Below are 21,857 nucleotides of genomic sequence, written 5' to 3'. Positions count from 1 at the left end.
ATTTTTGCCCAACTATTGCATAAAACAAAGGAATCAGGCTTATTGGCTTCAAAGAAAATCTATGTGCTAATTTTGGTGATAAAACCAAAGCTCACGATTTTTCAACACCCAATTTTGAAAATGTCAACCCCAAATTGTTTTGCATAATGCTGCAATGACAAAACAGAGGTAAGAAATAGGCTAGAGGCCAGAGAGATAGTACAGCGAGCAGGGTACCTGCCTGCAAGTGGCTAACCCAGGTTCAATCCCAGGCACCCCAGATGGTTCTCCAAGTCTGCCAATACTGACTCGAGCTCTTAATCAGGAAAAGTCCTAAGAACTGGCTGGTGTGGCCCAAAGACAAGGGAGAGGAGGGGAGGGGAGGGGAGACAGTCTAATAATGGCACCAAGCATCACTGCTCCTTGTAACTGTGGTGATTCTGACAGTTCACTTCTGAATTTATGCTTTATACACTGCCAGAAACAAGTGAGTAGTCTTTTTTGCAAGAGAAAGCTAATAACCCATTTTTTAGATTAATGGTTTTTCTATCAGGTTACTCATATAATGAAATTTCTCCATCAGCAGGATTAAAAAGTATATGTCATGAGGGTTTCCTCTTAATAATAACCTAAGAAATCCTGCAAAGAAATTTTCAAATTCATGTATAAACTCAAATGTGCAAACAGTTTATTTTTAGTACTTACGGAGAGCAAAAATAAAACATTTTATAAATATAAATTTAAAAGCACTTGCTTAGGCTTGAAAACAAACTTAAGATTAACTATTATTTAAAATGTAGTATTTCAATCCAGAAATCCCCAAAACTAGTATTTTCTCATTTCTTAAAACGGAAAAAAGTCTGATTTCAGCATAAAAATGCCAGTTATAGCTGTTCAATAATAGATAATAAAATGCAAATTTAGAGATGTCAGAATTAAATGGTGAGAAAAATAAGTTATGGACATTTAATCAAAATAAAAACAAAGCACTATTAATCATTAGTTTTTCTTATAAACATAACAATTTCGGAAAGATTTGCCCACATTTGATATTTTCTAATTCAGAAGATACAACAACAAAGTTATAATGACTGAGAGGAATATACACTTGGCTTGCAATTCTCATTATAGACAAGGACACACTGCATTCTCAGACTCAAGCTCACAGATATTCTTAGTGTGCAGTAATGTAACTGATTCAAGGGCTTTACCAAACACAAAGGGCATGAACAATCACAGCCTTTTAAAATTGCAAATATCCTGTGAAAAAGTCCTGACTTTTTTGGGGGGATGGGCTATGCTTTGAATAGATTTGAACCCAGCGCCACATGTATACAAGACAAGTGCCCTACCACTGAACTAAATATCCTTTATCCAAAGGTTTAACTTTTATGCTTAAATTTCTTGAAATAACTGTACCTTTTCTGAATCATGGTTAATCATTTTCACATCAAGTAATGATTTGATCGTTTTTGTCAGCTCCTTTTCATTCATCTGAGTGCTGTCTTGAAGCTCTTTATAACTGACAGTTTCACTGTTGTTAAAGGCAAGGAGAACTGCCATTTGGTACGTTGTAACCATGGCTACATATGGTTTGCCCAAATAATTCATTTTAACTTCACCTGCAATAAAAACAAAATTGTGACTTCAAATTCATCACTTAATGAAACATCAAATTCTTGAGGAATAATTATTTCAGGTATGTTTTTTTCTCCTGAAGGAGTAAACCAAGTAAGTAATAATGGAAGTGAAGCCTTGCTACATTCTTGCTACAAATATTATCATTTTGTTTGAAGCCAGGGAGAAAATTTTCAGTTGAGCATATAACATAATACCACAGTAAAGCAACTCTATCTTTACAAGCAGGCTCAAACAAGGTCTTTAAATATCCATATGAAGGCTAAAATTTAAGCAGAGAAAAATAAAAAATGAAGGCAAAGGGAGAGTCAGGAGGACCAGAGCCAGAAGATGATGGCTAGCTACAGCGCAACTGGTCTGCAGGGATCTGGCCTCTCCTATGAGAGTTCAAGCGTAACGAGCATCTCTAAGTACACAGAAAATGCTTCTCTGTGGATTCACTGTAGTCTCTGCCAAAATTGAACAGTATGTGAACAACACCTCAACCCACTAATCTTCATAAACAAATGGATCAAAAAAGAGACACTCCCATTTTTTAAAAATAGCTGATAGAAAAAAGAAAAATGTTCGAGACATTGTCAGAGCTATTATGGCACAGCCCATGTCCGCATACTACAGTGCTGAGACATGCCCGGGAGAGAGTCCGGGGGGAAGGTGTAGCACAGTAGAATCAGGCTTGCCCCCTCAAGGCCCTGCGCTCTCCAACACAGCGTCGCCCTTGCTTGTCTCGACGTCTCTTTGCTTGCTCTTCAAGCTCATGATCTCTCAAACAAGTTTTCCTTTTCGCCCCTTCACATCTTTCTAAGTAAGTTTGTTCAATAAAAACAATCTTGCTTCACTTAAAAAAAAGACTAACAGTCTGCATTAACACACCCTCAAAAAGTGAGTGCAAGTCACCAAAACTTTCAAAGCATAAACTAACATTAGAGTTTAGTGTTATTTTCTCTCTCTTCCTTCCCACTATGCCCTCCCCAGCCGCCATCCTAGGTAGCTGCGGCATAAAAGCAACCTGCAGACCAATTTAGAGAAATGTAAACACACACAGCATTACTGAACAGTTAATGGATCCCAAAATAAGTCAGCATGAGATTTGCTTTTAAGCTTTATCATTTTTACTTAAGGAAGCTGTATGTCCCAGCGGCTGCATTCCTGTAACTTGTTGCTTGCAACAAATACACTTTAATATGCAGCAGGGTAACAATTTCCCGGTTCTGTACTTACATCTTTTCATCAATTTCCTGCCTCAGAGTAATCCTACCTAAGGTTGGAGTCATCACTCCAGTGGGATTTTTGCCTTTTTCTCTCTCAGGATCACTGTCACATCAAACCAGCAACATAGAAGGCTCAAGTGGCAACAAAGAGCTTCGTAAACCCTCCGGCAAGGACATAATGACCCCAGGGTAAGATATAACAATTTTCACTGACATTCTTATTTCTTAAACATTTTTACTGATTTACTTCAGTGAAAGTATTTTTTTTGATAATTTCACTAGCCATTTACTTGTAACAAGCAATATGAAATAATTTTTTTGTGACTGCTAAGGGGGCAGGCTTGGGTCATTGGGAAAATGGTGAAGGGAAGGTCACACTGGTGGTGGGATTGGTGTTGGAATATTGAATGCCTATAAAAAATGAACAACTTCGTAAACAATGTTGTTTAAATAAAGGGGAAATAAAAAAGAAAAAAGAAATTTTATTGCTTTGAAAGTAATCAAAATGGTAGGGATGAAAAAAGATACAGATCTCCTAAAGTAAAATGATTATCAGTAAATCTCATTAAACTAGATATAAGTAAACGCATTTTTACCTGTACAAAGATAATGCAACCATGTAAGTTTCCTTCCACTGAAATGCTGGCTGTAAAATAATTCAAACTGGAAAAATAGAAAAATAAATCAAATTACTTTTAACTACTTTGACACAATGTACTGATCTAACATTAGACTAAAAAAACCGGAAAAACAAATCAGGAGCCAAAGCAATAGTACACTGGTTAGGGAGCTTGCCTCATACACAACCACCCCAGTTCTATCCTCGGTACCACATACGGTTCCCTGAGCGCACCAGGTGTGATCCCTGAGACTGAAGAGCATGAGAAAGCTCTGAGCACAGTCAGGTGTGGCCCAAAAACAAACAAAAGCCCTTCGAACAATAATATAAGGCGTTAGATTTGTCTTCATATTTTTATATTATGATGAAAATTAAATATTCTATTAATATGGCTTTGAAAGAATAACTCCTTATCTTTGTACTTGAAAAGAAAAAAAACGTATTTTTTTAGTGATTCAAATTAGATTTATTAAAAGAAATATACTTAGAGAAGTGTTAGGGGAGAGAAAGAAAGAGAGAGATGTTTTCAAGAGAGAACATGGGCTCCTTTAGAGGGAGAAAAAGCCAAAAGTATTTTAAATAAAAGCAATCAGCAGGCTTTTAAGATATTTGTTCTTTAAGCCAACTATGCCCACTCCTTACGAAAAGTTTTACACTCGACAGTGAAGAGAATCAGTGAATTCTCTTGCAGCTTTCCAACTTTGCCTGTCCTGGAAGCTGAAATTCAAGCATCGTTTTCCCCTCCAGATATTCAACTTTCTCCTTTCTGAGAAAATCCACCAAATTAGTAATCTTTATAGAGACAATATATCACTATTATAAGTCGCATTAAGTAAAATAGGTCATCAAGACGAAGATTCAACTACAAATGGAAGTACTATAAATTCATTTGGAATTGAAAGACATATAAAACCTTCATTATGATTAATAATTGTGCTATCAATGTTCACTAGTAAATATATCTAGCTCAACTTTTCACTGCCAAGGCCGGAGAGATACTACAGCAGGTAGGGCGCTTGCCTTGCATGTGGCCAACCGAGTTTGATCCCCAGCATCCCATATGGTCCCCCCAGCCTGGCAAGAGTAATTCCTAAGAGCAGAGCCAGGAGTAATCCCTAAGCATCACTGGGTATGAGCACCTCACCACCCCTCAAATAAAGAGGTCAGGCTTAGCACTCATATTGGCTCACGGATTGCACCTTCCAAACACTACCTGAACATTAATTAGAATTCAAAATGTCTCAAAAACTTTAAAATTTTATATTAATATTTAATGAGCTTATCTACTTCTAACAGCTGCATTAATATACACAACTTAAGGGCCCGGGAGATGGCCCAAAGGAGAGACCCCCAAGCACTGAGATGGTACAGCCCCTGAGAATTGCAAGGGTATGGCCCAACACTCAAAACAAACACAACAGGTACACTTATAGACCAGAGAGAGAACTCAGCGACACCTCAGTGGGCTGATGGTTGCTTAGTTCCCTAACCGCCATCAAGAGTGACCTATCAGAACAAAGCCAGGAGCAGTCCATGAGGTGTGGTCCAAACACCAGGACCAAACCAACAACAACGAAGTTTATACAGGTATATAATACACGCGCATACCAATCCACATTTCTTCAATATTAACCTTTTCTTCTGTATTAAGTGAGCTTGTAGACCAGGTAAAAAAGAACTATAACATAAACTTTTGTTGCTGTTGTTGCTGATGTTGCCCGGGGCGGGGGGTGGTCACAGCTTGTGGCACTCAGGGCTTACACCTGGCTCTAGACTCAGGGACGCTCCTGGCAGGGCTCAGGGGACCATTTGAGGTGCTGGGGATTGACTGAACATGGGTCAGACATTTAAAAGGCAAGAAACCCTCTGTACTATCTCTTTGGCCCCTTAAACATTTACTTTTGATAAAAAGTGTAATTTCCATAGCATTAATGGAAATGTGTAAGATACAAGCAATTTTTGATAAATTACACTTAAGATTAAGACTAAAATATATAGTCATTAAGGCAATATAAACTAATTTACATAAGAAATATACACATTAAGGACACTGATGTTCATTCTCTTAAAATTGAAAGCTGTATTAACAAGGAAAAAAATAAAGTCAAACTCCCTCTACTGGTCACTACAGAAAATACGGGCACCAATGGAGGGAGCAATGTTACTGGAATCATAATTGTCGAGTCAGAAAGAAACCTGCTTCTCTTTTGCAAATGACAAGTATAACCAATGGCACCAGAATAAATGCGACATCCCCCAACCCCAACCAAGCCGCAACAGAGCAACAATAATTGAAATACTAAGAATAAGAAAATCTCTTCGAGGCAGGAGCAATAGTACAATAGGTAAAGTTTACCTTGTACGCAGCCAACCTGGGTTCGATCTCCAGCACCCCATATGGTCCCCTGAGCACCGCCAGAGGTAATTCCTAAGTGCAGAGCCAGGAGTAACCCCTGAACATTGCCAGGTGGACCCAAAAAGGGGAAAAAAAAAAAGAAAACCTCATATTTCTTTTTGCTTTTAGGGTCACAATCAGCAATGCACAGGGGTTACTCCTGGCTCATACGCTCAGGAATTACTCCTGGCAGTGCTCAGGTGACCATATGGGATGCTGAGAATCGAACTCGGGTTGGCCGCATGCATGCAAGGCAAATGCCTTACCTGCTGTGCTATCACTCCAGTCCAAGAAAACCTTTTAACATCATTTTTTTATTCTGGTTGTTGCTTTTTTTGTTTGGGGGCCATACGCAGTGGTATTCAGGCTCAGCCCTGGCTCTGTGCTCTGGGACCATTCTTGGCAGGCTTGGGGGACCATACTGGTGCTGGGGATTGATTCAGGTCAGTAGTGTGCAAGGCAAGTGCCCTACCCCTGTGTCCCAAAGAAAACTTCTTTGATAAAGAACTGTTATGACGCCCTTAGCTGCAATCATTTACATTCTTTGACAAGGCAGACTAATTATAATTTGTAAATATTTGAGGCTTTAGTTTAAGGCCATGAGCCCTTGCAATTTTAGAAAAAAACACTTAAAGTGACATAACATAATTTAAAGTTTTAATAATTAGACAATAACTAGATCCACATTTCTTGCAAACTTACCATCTGTACACTTTTTTCCAATTCCTGGGGAATTGCAAATGTCGACGAAGGAGCCTGGGTAAGAGGCCATGCACCAGCCTAAAAGGGAAAAAAGCAAAATGAAAATGCTAAGCAAATGTCTAACTTGAAGGTCTATATGTCAAATAATTTGAACAACTAAAGCACTTGTTTTTGCATCCTCAAGAAGTTTATAAAATCCATCACAGCTCGTTGCAATCCAAATCAACATAAAAAGAAACTTTAGAAGCTACCTAAATCTACGGATTGAAATAATTACAATCAGGTATTCATTTATAAATTCCTCATTTCAGAATATCTGAAATATCTCTCTCTGGCTCATTTCAGATATTCTATACAGAGAGATTATACAGTAAGCAAGGAGGCACTTGCCTTGCATGTGGCCAAACCTGGTTCAATCCTATCTGGTCCCCTGAGCACTGCCAGGAGTAAGTCCTGAGTACAGCTGGCTGTGGTCCCCAAACAAACAAAACCCAGGTACCTGAGATGGGTAGCACTTGCCCACAACAAAGTACTTGTCATACCTGTAAAACATATATCTGAAAACTAATTCCCAAGTCTATTACTGTGTCTTGGTTTTTGATAAAATTGTTGAACTTATTGTTGAGATCAGCACTGACACTCATATCTGTATACATCCGGTGCAGCTTGCTGGTAAACTCATAGCCACAGGCTTGCTGGAAAAGAGGTTCAGAAATAGATCATTGAAAGATAAATAATAAAATATTATTAGTAAGAACATGCTGCTATTGCTAACTATATAGTAAAAATCCTTGCTTATATAATGTATACTTACACCAAAGTTCTATATTATTCATAATACAAAGAAGCTGATATCCAAACTTTTTGAACACTTTGTTCTAAAGGTAGACTAAATTATTTGCTAAAATTCTTATTTATGAAACTAATTTCCCTTTAACAAAGAAGCCTATCAATAAGCCAGAATTACAGAACACTCTATAATATATGTCTGGTAAGATTTACAAATAAATACACCTGAAAGATAACTGGAAATATTTGAGCCAGTAGTCAATTTTTTTTTAAACCATAAAATTTTATTGAAGAGCATAAAACATGTTCTGAATTAATGGAGATACATAGCATGCTCCTGAATAGAATGACTTGTAAAATATAGTCAACCCAAATTTATAGCAGTATTTATAAGAATTCCAAGTTTTTTTATTTATATTCTTTTTTGCTTCGATTATTTTTATGGGAATAAGATAACATATATTCTTTTTTTAAATTAATTTATTTTTTTAATTAGTGAGTCACCGTAAGGGTACAGTTACAAATTTACCCATCTTCGTGCATGTGTTTCCCTCATACGATGTTCGAGAACCCATCCCTCCACCAGTGTCCATTCTCCACCACCAATGAACCCAGTATCCCTCCCACCCTCCAATCCCATCCCCCCCGCCCCACCCCACCTCTGTGGCAGGGTATTCCATTTTGTACTCTCTCTCCTTTTGGGTGTTGTGGTTTGCGATAGGGGTATTGAGTGGCCATCGTGTTCAGTCTCTAGTCTACTTTCAGCACGCATCTCCCTTCCAGCGCGGGATCCCCAACCACATTTTACTTGGTGTTCCCTTCTCTATCTGGGCTGCCTTTCCCCCAGCATGTGAGGCCAGCTTCCAAGCCATGGAGAGAACCTCCTTGCATTAATATACTACTATTCTTGGGTGTTAGTCTCCTACTCTGTTATTTTATATTCCACAGATGAGTGCAATCTTTCTATGTCTGTCCCTCTCTTTCTGACTCATTTCACTTAGCATGAAACTTTCCATATTGATCCACTTATATGCAAAGTTCATGACATCATCTTTTTAACAGCTGCATAGTATTCCATTGTATAGATGTACCAAAGTTTTTTTAACCAGTCATCTGTTCTTGGGCACTCGGGTTTTTTCCAGATTCCTGAGCCAGTAGTCAATTTTTTAAAAGGTTCTTTGGTGTATTTCTTAATGCTACCTTTGTGTAGTAAAGAGTTATTACTTTGAAATTATTTAAAGCCTTATCATTTTCAGTGAAAAAATGTGGGTCCCTAACTCAGGTATAGAAAAAGCTTTATGTCAACAGCACTTCTAAGAACTAAATGGTTTTCTCTTTGTTATTTTAAAAAGGAATCACATATAACCAGCAACTACTACAAAGGAAAATTATAAGCTATTGAACAAATCAGGATAAATATGAATTGGCTACTGCTCATCTCATAAGCATGTAAACAAAAATGATGTGAAATAAATTGTCTGTTGCATACTAAAACTGCACATAAGGGAAACTTAATTACATTAATTTGTAATTAAAAGAAGTTTTTGTAAAGTTAACTTGGCTTATCTTGTGGGAGATTTTATCTCAATTCTGTCATTATATGAATATACTATTATACCTTTAACCAGTCACCCAAAATAATTTTAAATAAAAGAATTATTTCCAACAGCTGTACATAATACTGCAATCAACAATTTTATGTGCTAAATGAGTGATTTCTAGGGTATAATGGGATTAAAGACTTGAATTACCTTTAATTTATTGATCATGGCTTCTTCAGAATCCATAGACATAGATAACCCATGAATTAAACGTTTTGCCAGCATTCTTGCGTAGAACTGCATTAAAAAATATTATCAGGGTTTAAAATGACTTACAAGTTTAAAACGACTTTCCAATGACTTAAAAAAATCACAAGATGACTGAAACAAAAGTTTTTATTCATTACTCACCTTTTGAAAAACATCCTTATCGTCGATATATTTGAATACAGTAATGAAGCTCGTGAGTTTGTCTTCTACTTCATTCTCTGTCATACCTTTTGCTGATTTCTTTAGCAAGTTGTCACAGTACTTGGCAAGCTCAAAAAGAAATCAACAGTGAATCTTATGAAAAAAGCCATTCTATATATGACTATAACCTCTTAAAGGAAGAGGAGCGACAACAGCACAAAGTGAGATCAGAACTTTGTAGAACTGTATTATTTAGACGGTTAGGCCCAATATTATTATTACAAATTTTATTCAGGATTTTGAATAACATTGGACACAAATGTTACAGGTACAGGTGGATGGAAATACAAGAGAGAAACACAGGTTACTCCAAAAGTGGAAAGTTTATAAACTGTGGTGCGACATAAAAATCTAAGACCTCACTGTCTTAACAAACCTACACTTTGAAATTAAGTGTTCAAAGCTTTGTCATCCTACAGCATGTCTGGTGCTTATTGCATTCTTTCCCCCTCCCCCCGCCCCAGTGCTGGGGATTAAAACAAGGGCCTCATCCAGGCAAGACAAGGGCTATGCCACTGAGATCCATGGCTCGTAAAGCTTACGTTTTAAAATCAAACATTCAGTAAGAACTTAAAAGACTTGTCAGGGGGCCAGAGAGTTTGAAGCCTGGAGCACATGCATTGCAGCGGGAGGCTGGGGTCTGATCCAGCACCAAAAGGGTCCCCAAATACCACCAGGACTAGCCTGAGCACTCCTGGGTGTGGCCCCCAAGTAGATCTCTAGTTAGTGTCAAATGGGAGCTTGGGGGGCGGGGGGAAACATCTATAAAACAAGTCAAAAAATTTACACTTTGGGACAAACAAAGCATTGGTAGTCTAATGCAATGTAAGTAAAGGAAGTTGTGCTACCTCTCCAGACTTTCTTATTTCCTAAGAAAATTATATAGCACGTGGCTTACTACATTCCTTAAATGACAGTGTATAAAATGCAGTTAGTCATTTTTACTATTTCAGCCATTTTTCTGAAAAAAAAAAAAAAAGTAAAAGCTATAAAACAAATCAGACATTTAAATTTTTCATAAGTGAGGCTGGAGCGATAGCACAGCGGGTAGGGCATTTGCCTTGCAGGCGGCCAACCCGAGTTCTATTCCCAGCATCCCATATGGTCCCCTGAGCACCGCCAGGAGTAATTCCTGAGTGCAAAAGCCAGGAGTAACTCCTGAGCATAGCCGGGTGTGACCCAAAAAGCAAACAAAAAATGAAGAAATTTTTTCATAAGATTATTTTCCACATATAACTTACCAATTCTGGGGCTTTGCAAACAGACTTGGGTTCTCTGTAATTTACGACTGATGTAAGGGCCTAAATAGAAAACAAGTCGGTAAGCAGCTGCTAGGAATAAAGTCAAAGTGCAGGTGGATCAATATACAGGATGATCTTCGAGTCAAAATATACTGCCCCCACACAAAACACGGTGTGTATTTTGTTAATGTAGCAAATGTCTGTCACTGTCATCCCGTTGCTCATCAATTTGCCCGAGCGGGCACCAGTAATGTCTCATTGTGAGACTTGTTGTTACTGTCTTATGGCATATCGAATATGCCACAGGTAGCTTGCCAGGCTCTGCCATGCGGGCAGAATACTCTGTAGCTTGCTGGGCTCTCCAAGAGGGGTGGAGGAATCAAACCTGAGTTGGCTGTGTGCAACTCGGGCTCCAGTCCATATAATTCCTGCCATGTGCAAGCAAATATTTCAGAACAGTCTTTCCTAAAATAAAAGTCTGGGTGATGAGGGAGCCTGGAACACTGCGGGGGATGGTGGTGGGGGAAGGCAGGAGTGTGGGCCGGGGAGGTGGAGCAGTAGCAGACGTGGGGGCAACTGGGGCACTGTTTGCTTTAAAAAGGTAGACTTCTAGGGGCTGGAGCGATAGCACAGCGGGTAGGGCATTTGCCTTGCACGCGGCCAACCTGGGTTTGATTCCCAGCATCCCATATGGTCCCCCAAGCACCCCCAGGAGTAATTCCTGAGTGCAAAGCCAGGAGTAACCCCTGAGCATCGCTGGGTGTGACCCAAAAAGAAAAAAAAAAAAGGTAGACTTCTAGGACTGGAGCAATAGCACAGCGGGCCGGGCGTTTGCCTTGCACGCGGCCGACCCGGGTTCAATTCCCAGCATCCCATATGGTCCCAAGCACCCCCAGGAGTAATTCCTGAGTGCATGAGCCAGGAATAATCCCTGAGCATTGCCGGGTGTGACCCAAAAGTTAAAAAAAAAAAAAAAGGTAGACTTATGAGGGAATGCTAAAGTGATTTTCTTTTTCTTTTTTCTTTTTGAGGGGGGTGAAGATTGTTTTTGAGGCCAGGCTCAACAGTGCTCAGAGCTTATTCCTGGCTCTGTGCTCAGGAATTATTCTTAATGGGCTCAGGGAACCCTGCAAAGTGCTGGAGGTAGAACCTGGGTTGGCTGCATGCAAGGCAAGCAAGCATCCTACCCACTGTACTATCATTCCAGCCCTGAGTAACTTTTTTCCCTGAAGAGTGGGCAGTGGACTAAGTCTAGGGACCTTTGCTTCACAGTATGTCAAAATTCCAGTTTGTAAGGTATTATTTACTTCCCTTTCAGACACACAATAATGTGTTTTATTCTGAGAAAAAAAAAAAAAAACAGTACTCAAGTATATCACAGCAGAGCCTGAGGGCAAGCTACCCGTGGCATCATGTTCAATATGCCAAAACAGTAACAACAAGTCTCACAATGGAGATGTTACTGGTGCCTGTTCGAGCAATTGATGAACAACAGGATGACGGTGCTAAAGTGCTACTCAAGTTTATCATTATTTTCCATGTATTTTTCAGAAGATAATAGTTTATTAACTAGTTCTAACAATTTCCTTTACACAACATATTTATAAGAAATTCAACACCTATATAATTCAAGCATTTAATTTAACCCTTTAGTTGGTTATATTAGAAGTCCTAATTCTGAAAACGCCTAAAGAATGACTACTCAATATGCTTATTAAACATGCATTAAAAAGTTACCTTATCTAATGCACTCATAAAGTGCTGGTCACTATTCAAAACAGTGTTGATAAGCTGAACAAATTTACCGTGGACTTCCAAAACCGACTCCACAAATAGTGTTGGCATCTACAAACATGAAATACAAGGTATAAAATCATATTTTAAGACATTCAAAGGTAAAATCTGGCTTACTAAAGAGTTTTTTAATTAAAAGTAAAGTTTTTCCCTAGATAATTCTTCATGTACACACAACGGTAGCTAAGGTCTTAAAAAAAATCTAAAATTTTGCTGTTGGAATTAGCAACACCAGAAACGCAGACTGTCATTGCTTTGCAAAAAACACTGGCTAAAACACTCCAGGAATACTCTTAAGGGTAACCAAGACACAATGTCTGAACTACAAAGTCAATCACCCTCATACATGGTTTTATAGATCAAAACTGCCTTCAAGCCGTGAAAAGTTGAGTTGAAAAAGCAGGTACAGGCCCAGGGATGTGTCTCAGGGGTAAAGGGCATGTCCTACAGGCGTGAGGCCTAGATTTATGATCCCTGGCACCACTGAGCAGAGGTGGAGTGAGAGACGGTTTCAAGAAGATGTGAAAAAACGAGGTCTTGGAGCCAACAAAGCAGTATAATTCCCCCCAACTCAATGGGAAAAAAGTATCTCCATAGGGCAAAGTGAGTCCTCACTCATCAAGGAGATGATATAGTTAGTATTTACAACTAAGTCACTTAGAATTATTCGTGCTGAAACACTCTTGTATTTCTACCTACCTATAGCTTAACAACATCTACGTTCAAAATTTTGCTGTTCAATGTTATTTAAAATCCTGAATAAAAATAAGAATAATAAATAATAATTGACCATAACCCTAAGTAATACAGTTCTCCAAAAGTGTAAAGTTTTATAAACAACTGTGGCAGGACATAAAGTGTTAAGACCTCACTGTCTTTTTTTTTTTTTTTTGCTCTTTGGGTCACACCCGGCAATGCACAGGAGTTACTCCTGGCTCTGCACTCAGGAATTACTCCTGGCAGTGCGCAGGGGACCATATGGGATGCTGGGAATTGAACCTGGGTTGGCTGCGTGCAAGGCAAATGCCCTACTCATTGTGCTATGGCTCCAGCCCCAAGACCTCACTGTCTTAACAAACCTACAATTAAGCGTTCAGAATTGTATTAATGCTTCTGAACAAGAATAGACATACACAGATTGCTGCAGTAGAATGATGAGCAAAATCAGCAAACTTCAGAAAGTCAAATATTGTTCTGAGCACACCTAATCTGAAGCATCACTAGTAATAGGAAAGTGATTCAATGAGGTTTGATGATAGACATACAGTTTGATGGGGGAAAACACTTTGTAGAAAGTTAGTCATTTAACTGGCAGGAAAGACAGTATTACGGACATGAGGCCACTGTTCCATGCTCTGGGTTAGAGGGAGACCTGAGGTGGACTGTTTCGGTCTCTTTTCGCTTCTGGTAGATTGTAGAGACTGCTCAAGAGGCTGAAGTGCTTTCCTCGTGTGCACGAGGCCCAGGAACGATCCCTGGCACTCTTAAGCTTTGCCAGGAGACCCCTGTGCACAGCTGGGTAAACTGCATACCCCTTCCTCATTTTTTTCTTAATTAAAAAAATTAATTTGCTTCCTGGGCTACCAAATTCAAAGCAAACATAAAAAAAGCAATTTGTGGGGTTGGAGCGATGGCACAGGGGGTAGGGCATTTGCCCTGCACACCTCCGACCCAGCTTTGATTCCCAGCATCCCATATGGTCCCCTGAGCATCGCCAGGAGTAATTCCTGAGTGCAGAGCCAAGAGTAACCCCTGAGTATCACCGGGTGTGACCCAAAAAGCAAAAAAGAAAAAAAAAAGCAATTTGTAAGCTATATATTACTAGCAATTGATACTATTATATATTCCCATAAATGTTAATGCTAATTACACAAGAACACAATTGTTTGGAAATGCTAACATCTTTCCTCTGAGAAGACAATGAACAACTGCTAGATGATTGCATCAGTGGGGTTAAGAAGAAGCCTCTCGGGCCAGAGAGAAGCACGTCTCACATGCAGCCAACCTTGTTCCATCCCTGGCACCGCAAGCTCTCCCGAACATCACCAGGAAGAGCGTGGGAAGTCCCCAAGCACAGCCAGGGTGGTGTGGGAAAATTTTATACCCTCCTGGTTAGCAAGAATCATGGGGAGGAGTCTCCTGAACACAGCTCAGGTAAAGTAAATAACTAATAAAACTAAAAAGCCAGCCTCTGATTCTGCAATTTTTTGTAATAACTTACCAATTCCAAAATGAGTAGGATAAACTCCAGATTTATCCAGGAAATATTGTAATACAGATGTTTCATTTGCTGGCACTATAGGACTTTTCATTTATCCCATAATACAGTAAAATAACAAACAAACAACAATTTCAAGGTAATTATAATAAGAGGGAAAAATTCTCAGTTCCTTCCACAACTTACGTTTTCCTGAGTAAGATTACTGGTTGCTCTAAGGCCCTCATCATGGATATGATTTTGCAACTCCTGAATCATATGAGATAAACCAGTGGACACAGCACGAAGTAAGACATACATATTTGCCATGTCTGAGAAAAAGAGAGATTCAGTTATCAATTTCCAAATAGCTCAGAAGACATTTGAATACGCTATGGTCAACACGCAGAATGACGTGAGTATACAGAGGAAACCATCCACGCCTCTCTCCCAATCATCAACGTGCAGAAGAGGCGATATCTGCCAAACAGCCCCTCTCCTGCACACCAGCCCACAGAGCAGTAGTTGGAATCAAGGCAGTAAACCGGTGGTCTTCAACCTTTTTTCATCTATAGAACCACCACCAGTCAGTGGGTCAGTGGCCAAGACGACTGTTCTAAATCACAGAAAAGTGATGCCTGTTTCTGAACTTCGAAGATGAGGCAAGTCAGGGCTTTACACATGCCAGGAATGTGCTCTACCACTCATACCTCCCTCCCCTGAGATAAATTTCCATAGCTACACGTTTGTGGTGCTGAGGGTATACAACATCTAAGCCTTTTAGTGTGTTTTTTATTCCATCAACCTGTTTTAATGAGATCAAGTATCTTTTTGTATAATGGGCATTTGTGTATCCTCTAGTTTACAATGGCTATTGAAATTTTTTGACCATTTTATACATAAACTTTCTGTAGACATTATAAACATGATAATCTTTTTATGTTAATTTGATGATTCTATGGCCAAAAAAGTCACTATTCAAAGTTTAAAATTCTATTTTTGTGTACCTAATCTTTCCTTTGTGTATACTGCTTGTTTTTAGGCCACACCCAATAAGGCTCAAGGGTTATTCCTGGCTCTGCAATCAGGAATCACTCCTGGCGATGCTTGGGGGACCATATGGGATGCTGGGGATTGACCCAGGTCAGCTGTACACAAGGCAAGTGCTCTCTCTCTGGCCCCCTCTATATAATGCTTTGTGTCTTAAGTGTGTTTCTTAATTTCAAAATCTTGTATAGTATCTTCTAGAACTGTCTAGGCTTCAAATTTTGATCAAAAACAGAATTGATTTTATCTACGATATTTGAAGTAGAGTCCAAATTGCACTTTTTTCCTAATAGCTATCCCAAACAGTTATTCAAAAACAACACAATATTTTTAAAAAGACTATCTTTGCTCACTACTCTGCAATGCTACCTTGATTTTAAATCGACTACCAACAAATGCATGGGTTATTTCGAGGCTTTTGTTTCATTTCATTTCATCGGCCTACCAGTCATGCCTGTTGTCTTAATCACCATGGTTTGATGGGATATCATGATATCTGCCAAAGTTTTCCCTTATTGTTCTTCACTACTGTCTCAGTGTTCTTAGGCAATGTGTATAACTTTCTGAATTTAAACACTATCAAGAATTTGGAGAAGGGGGAGGGTGTCAAAACAAACCTAGTAAATTGCTCTTGATTATAAATCAATATACCTTTTGAAAACATTGATTTTCTGTCTGTAATTCAGGTAATACATGTAATTCCCTGCTACTTGAAAACTATTTTTTTTTTAACTCTATTATCGGGACAGAGAGATAGTATAGTGGGTAGAGAGCTTGCCTCCCGTGTGGCTGACCTGGATTCAATGTTCAATCCCTTGTTACACCCCATATGGTCCCCTAACCACCACCAGGAATGATCCTTGAGCACAGAGCAAGAAATAAGCCCTGTGTACTACAAGGTGTGACCCAAAAGCAAACAAAACAAAACAAACTGTGTATATAGTATAAAAAATTTCATTTTCATTTTTTATTTGAGCAGTTATATATTATTTTGTATTTCTCCTATTTTTGAGTTAGATTAAGCATCTCCATTTCTTTATGTCTTTTTCATATTTTGCCCTTTCCCTTCTATTTTTTATAAGCTCTTAACATATTACAGTAGCCATTTGTGACATATAAAAATGTGTGAATATTTTCCCAGTTTTTCTTTCAACTTCAGAATACATTTTGAAAATATACTTACTTAACCAAAACAGTCTTTAAGTGATTATCAATAATTCATGTTAAAACATATAGAGTATTTTTGGAAACTCTTACTAAAACATGTTTGTAATCTAAAGAAGCTAAGAGATGATGTCCAAGTTTTAATTTCTACTCACAGTTATGTTTGGAATAACTTACCGTTTTTTTTCTCTTGTCGGATGATATTATGACATTCTGCATGTAAGAACTGTAAGTGGTCTGCTACCATTCGTTGTTGACATTCATGAATTACTTTAGTATATGAACTTGGATTTACATATTTTCGACATCGAATTTCTTCATCTTTTAATCTACCTAGAACCTTTGAAAATATATTATTACAGTCAAGAGCTACTGTGTGGAAAATCCTGTAATATCAGTAAGCAACTTTTTTTTTCCTTTTTGGGTCACACCCAGCGATGCACAGGTGTTACTCCTGGCTGTGCACTCAGGAATTACTCCTGGCGGTGCTCAGGGGACCATATGGGATGCTGGGAATCGAACCCGGGTTGGCCGTGTGCAAGGCAAACGCCCTACCCACTGTGCTATTGTTCCAGCACCAGTAAGCAACTTTTAATGGACTAATTCTAATGGATCAATTAACCATGACCAGATAGCAAAGATTACATAACTAATAATTCCAACCCACCTTTCATAATTCATGTCAAATTCTTATTTGAGCTACTTAGCTATCTCTTACATTTCATGAATTTATGAAGAAGGACTAACTTTAGTCTACATTTGTCCTATTCACTAACTCAAACCATCTTATTGTATAGATAGGCTAACACAGAACAGGAAAAGTATAGACATGAAGGCATATACATCACAGCTATCACATTAAGGATTTCATTTAAATTTTTGAAGGTTAAAATGTACTTACTTATAATTATGATATTCAGGACCATTAGGAAAACGTATCCTACGTAAAATACACTGAGCTATAAACAATCCCACTAACCAGCTACCAGAGAAATAATCCTGCTAAGCATAGCACATACATTAAATATTCACACCTAGAAACACTCTGTATTACGACACTACATTACCTAACAAATTTCTGAGCTTTACTATTCTCTGGCTAGTACATACCCGGTGGTGTTCACTTGGGCAAAGTTGTGCCAGATATCATACTCAGGGCCTCACTTCAGCTATCAAACACGAGTTCTACCACCTGACTATATTCCCCAGCCCAGGGAACTATGTACCTTTAAACCTTTGAGGAGTGCGGCTAAATTTACCTGGGTACAAGGTGATATTGGGAAGAAAGGTAATGTTCAGAGGGCAAACTACATCAGTCCTGCACACTTCTGAGACTGCTATATACATGAGGTACAAGATTGAAGAAAGAACCTATTTTTCTTATGGGGTGCTTACCATGTGGAAGCAGGTTAGGGCAAAATCAGAAAAACTAAAGGGAGGCAAGAAGATGTCTAGATTACAGTAGGTGTTCACTGTTACTCTTTCATGCAGGGGCCAGAGAGATAGTACAGTGGGCAGGGCATCTGCCTTGTATGTGGATGACCCAGGTTCGATTTCCCAGCATCCCATATGATTCCTGAGCCTGACAGGTGTGATCTGAGTGCAGAGCCAGGACTAAGTCCTGAGCACTGCTGAGTGTGCCTGCTTGCACCCCGTCCCTCTATCCCACCCCAAAAAAGTCACATTCGAAAAGAACTCAAAACTGAGAATCACAGATTAAGCATAACCTTCATTTAACAAATGGAGAAAAAGGGACTTATTCAAGGTTTCAAAGTTAATCAGTGACAAAAGTAAGAAGAAAATTTAACAAGGCAGTCTCCCAGACCTGGCTTTGCAGAAATTATGAGTTATCAGTAAATACTGCTATCTTTTGACCTATGTTCTATGGAGGCCCTATGACAAGCTGTGGAATAGCATTCCACATAGAATACTTCCCGGGCTAAGCAAAATTCACCCCATGACAAGATGCTTAAATCTAACACTGCCAATAAAGAAGTCTGGTTAAAATTTCTAACATATCTTACATGATGACTAAATTTATAATGACATTTTACCGAGAAAATATATACTGGATGTTAAATATAATTACCACTAAGTATTGTTTTAATAGTAAAATATTTTATGGAGCCTCTGTTTCAGCCTTCCAAAAAATTTCAACAGACCAAAAGAGTGACAAATTCACATGATTCTGCAGCATATAATACTAGTAGTATTATAATATTTGGATTTTTTCTTCTCCATAAAAGAACTAAAATTAAAATAAAATTAAAATTTATCCTATTCAGGGGCTGGAGCAATAGCACAGCGGGTAGGGCGTTTGCCTTGCACGCGGCCGACCCGGGTTCGATTCCCAGCATCCCATATGGTCCCCTGAGCACCGCCGGGAGTAATTCCTGAGTGTAAAGCCAGGAGAAACCCCTGTGCATCGCCGGGTGTGACCCAAAAAGCAAAAAAAAAAAAAAAAAAAAAAAAAATTTATCCTATTCACCAATCAAACCTACCAGGCACGATACTTTATTATTTTTGAGGAATGTGAATATAAGTTAATTTTAAAGATAACCAACTCAAGCTTGGCTAAATGTGGCCCCATCACCACCCCAAAATGCTATTTAGCAAGGACATGTTTTATCAACAGGTGTATAATTACAGTTCTCAGAATAATGACCAAAGAACTCTCCCCACCAAAATACATTAACAAAGAAAATTAAATATTTGTAAATGCCTAATGAATAATAAACACACTTAATGTGTTTTCCTTCTTACCTTTTCCATATACTGTGAGCAGTTTGATTCTTGTAATAAATTTGAAGCTTCTTGTTTGTAATACTCTCCTGTTTCAGTCAGAAAGGGAGACTCGAAGATTTCTTGATAAAACTAAATCAATTAATATCAGTTTTAGAAGTTAGAACAAACACTTTAAGAAATATAACAAAGAGATCTAATTATGTTCTTCAAAGAGGTTTTCTTACCTTTAAGGGGAATTTTTTCTTATACTGTTCAACATGAACAAAGGAGTTAATAACCCCATGGATTACTTTCTGGTTTGGGTCTTCTCCACCACGATCACTAAAATAAGGCATAATCACAAAATATTCTTTAGAATAAAAAGTGTCTGTGGAACATATCAAGTATGCCACAATAGAGCTGCTTATTCTAATGTATTTCTATTGCACTGGAGCAGGTATTTCACTTGAGGCCTCCCCAGCAGTGCTCAGGCAGTCTGGGGCCATACCAAGCAGTATTAGACCAGAGCGAGTGACGTGATGCTACCCCCATTCTTCAGTGCCAGGATTCCCCACGCGATCCTAGTGGTGCTTGGGGGCTTCGGGGCTGCCAGCTAGCGATGCTCAGGGAAACATGTCATACGAAAGATCAAACCAAGGGCACTACAAGCAACGTGTGTACCTTAACCCCTGAACTATCTCTCCAGCTCCATAAGAGAGCACTTTAATAGACTATGGAAATATGCAGGGGCAAGAGACTCTGCGTCGCTCTCTTCCAGGAGCGTTGTTTTCTAGTCTCCGGATCTTGGTCATTGATGGGATTACATGGCACCTAGCTGTCTTCACCGGGACCCCTGGGAGTGGGGCGGGTTGAGATTCCCTCCCCACCCTGAGCAGAGCCCCGGCAGCCAAAGACCTCCAGAACCCAGCCACAGCCATGTTCAAGACCCCTCTCCACACGTTTGGACGAGCCTCACACATGAAACAACTGGCAAAGGAACCCAGGTGTACAGGACCCAGGACTGAGATCTCCAGGCCTGCTTGGATTGGGACTGGGCCTCCTCCACCCAGAACCCCCATTTTCCAGTAGCTTGGCAGTCACACCCACAAACTGCCTTTCCCCCCACCCCACCCCCGCCTTGTAATATGTAATCCCATCAATGGCAAACATCCAGAGACTATAAAACAAAGCTCCTGGAAGCACGTAGAAGCATGCAGCCTCTTATAACCTTGTTCTCTCTCTCAGAGAACCTCTCAAGGTACTGAAAGCATCCTGCCTGCACGCAGAGCCTGGCAAGCTCTCTGTGGCGTATTGGATATGCCAAATACAGTAACAATGATGGGTCTCATTCCCCTTACCCTGAAAGAGCCTCCAATGCGGCACCACTGGAAGAACAAGTAAAGAGAGGCTATAAAATCTCAAGGCTAGGGGGCCAGAGCGATAGCACAGTGGGTAGGGTGTTTGCCTTGCACACAGCCAAGCCCCTCGGCATGCCATATGGTCCCCCAAACACTGCCAGGAGTAATTCCTGAGTGCAAAGCCAGAAGTAACCCCTGAGCATCGCTGGATGTGACCCAAAAAGAAAAAAAAAATTCTCAGGGCTAGGACAAATGGAGACGTTACTGGTGCCTGATCGAGTGAATTGATGATCAACGGGATGACAGTGATACAGCGACGGAAATATGATGTTTCATATAATATACGTATGCATGTATGTGTATATACATATGTAAGTATATGTGTATATATACATGTATATGTATTATATACATGTATAAACATTTTAATATCAGATCTGGAGAATTTGTGTTTGTTTTTGGGTACACCCAGCAGTATTCAAAGCTTACTTCTGGGTCTGTGCTCAGGAACAACCTCTGGCAGGTCTTGGGGGTCATATGTGGTGTGGGAAATTAAACCCAGGTCAGCTATGTGCAAAGAGAACACCCTTCAACCCCCTGATATTTGATAGTCAATACACACCTTAAATGTTAATATAAATAAAAGCTTTTGATTGTAAAACTAAAAGTACTATGGTGATAATGATACTTCTTTACTGTTTATAAAAGCCCATGAATTCAAAGTTCACGGTTAAGACTATTTAATAAATTCAATTAATACTCGCAGCTGAAGAATATTTCAACTGCACTGCCCACAAAACTATCAGAAGCCAAAGTTTGAGTATTGGTGGTCTGAACAATCCCAGGTACAGAAATCTGATGGCAAGCGTTTCTTGTAAGTATACTTGAGATCCTGAAGTGTATCATTTGATGAAATCACCCCTGGCTGTTTTTCTCTAGGACCCCTCCCAGCGCTGCTTTCAAGCAGAAAGCTGTCTGTTAGCATTT

At 39.2% G+C, this 21,857-nt stretch overlaps 1 protein-coding gene across 6 annotated transcripts in view; it reads right to left on the bottom strand.

Annotated features, from left to right (window-relative positions):
• The window catches only part of CUL2 (cullin 2), an 89,579-nt gene that overhangs the window by 5,055 nt on the left and 62,667 nt on the right, over positions 1-21,857 (bottom strand). For all 6 annotated transcript variants that reach the window (XM_055147133.1, XM_055147134.1, XM_055147135.1 and 3 more), the window contains 12 exons: positions 19,758-19,854; positions 19,552-19,662; positions 16,966-17,128; positions 14,785-14,909; positions 12,324-12,431; positions 10,587-10,646; positions 9,286-9,414; positions 9,085-9,171; positions 7,087-7,239; positions 6,545-6,622; positions 3,425-3,491; positions 1,399-1,601 (listed from right to left, as the gene is read on the bottom strand). In XM_055147133.1, the coding sequence (XP_055003108.1) occupies positions 1,399-1,601; positions 3,425-3,491; positions 6,545-6,622; positions 7,087-7,239; positions 9,085-9,171; positions 9,286-9,414; positions 10,587-10,646; positions 12,324-12,431; positions 14,785-14,909; positions 16,966-17,128; positions 19,552-19,662; positions 19,758-19,854 (1,381 nt within the window). The remainder of the gene's footprint in view (positions 1-1,398; positions 1,602-3,424; positions 3,492-6,544; positions 6,623-7,086; positions 7,240-9,084; positions 9,172-9,285; positions 9,415-10,586; positions 10,647-12,323; positions 12,432-14,784; positions 14,910-16,965; positions 17,129-19,551; positions 19,663-19,757; positions 19,855-21,857) is intronic.

Source organism: Sorex araneus, chromosome 9 (assembly GCF_027595985.1).
Source record: "Sorex araneus isolate mSorAra2 chromosome 9, mSorAra2.pri, whole genome shotgun sequence".
NCBI lineage: Eukaryota > Metazoa > Chordata > Mammalia > Eulipotyphla > Soricidae > Sorex > Sorex araneus.
The sequence above is the reverse complement of the archived record's forward strand: the minus strand, read 5'-3'. Positions and strand labels throughout refer to the sequence as shown.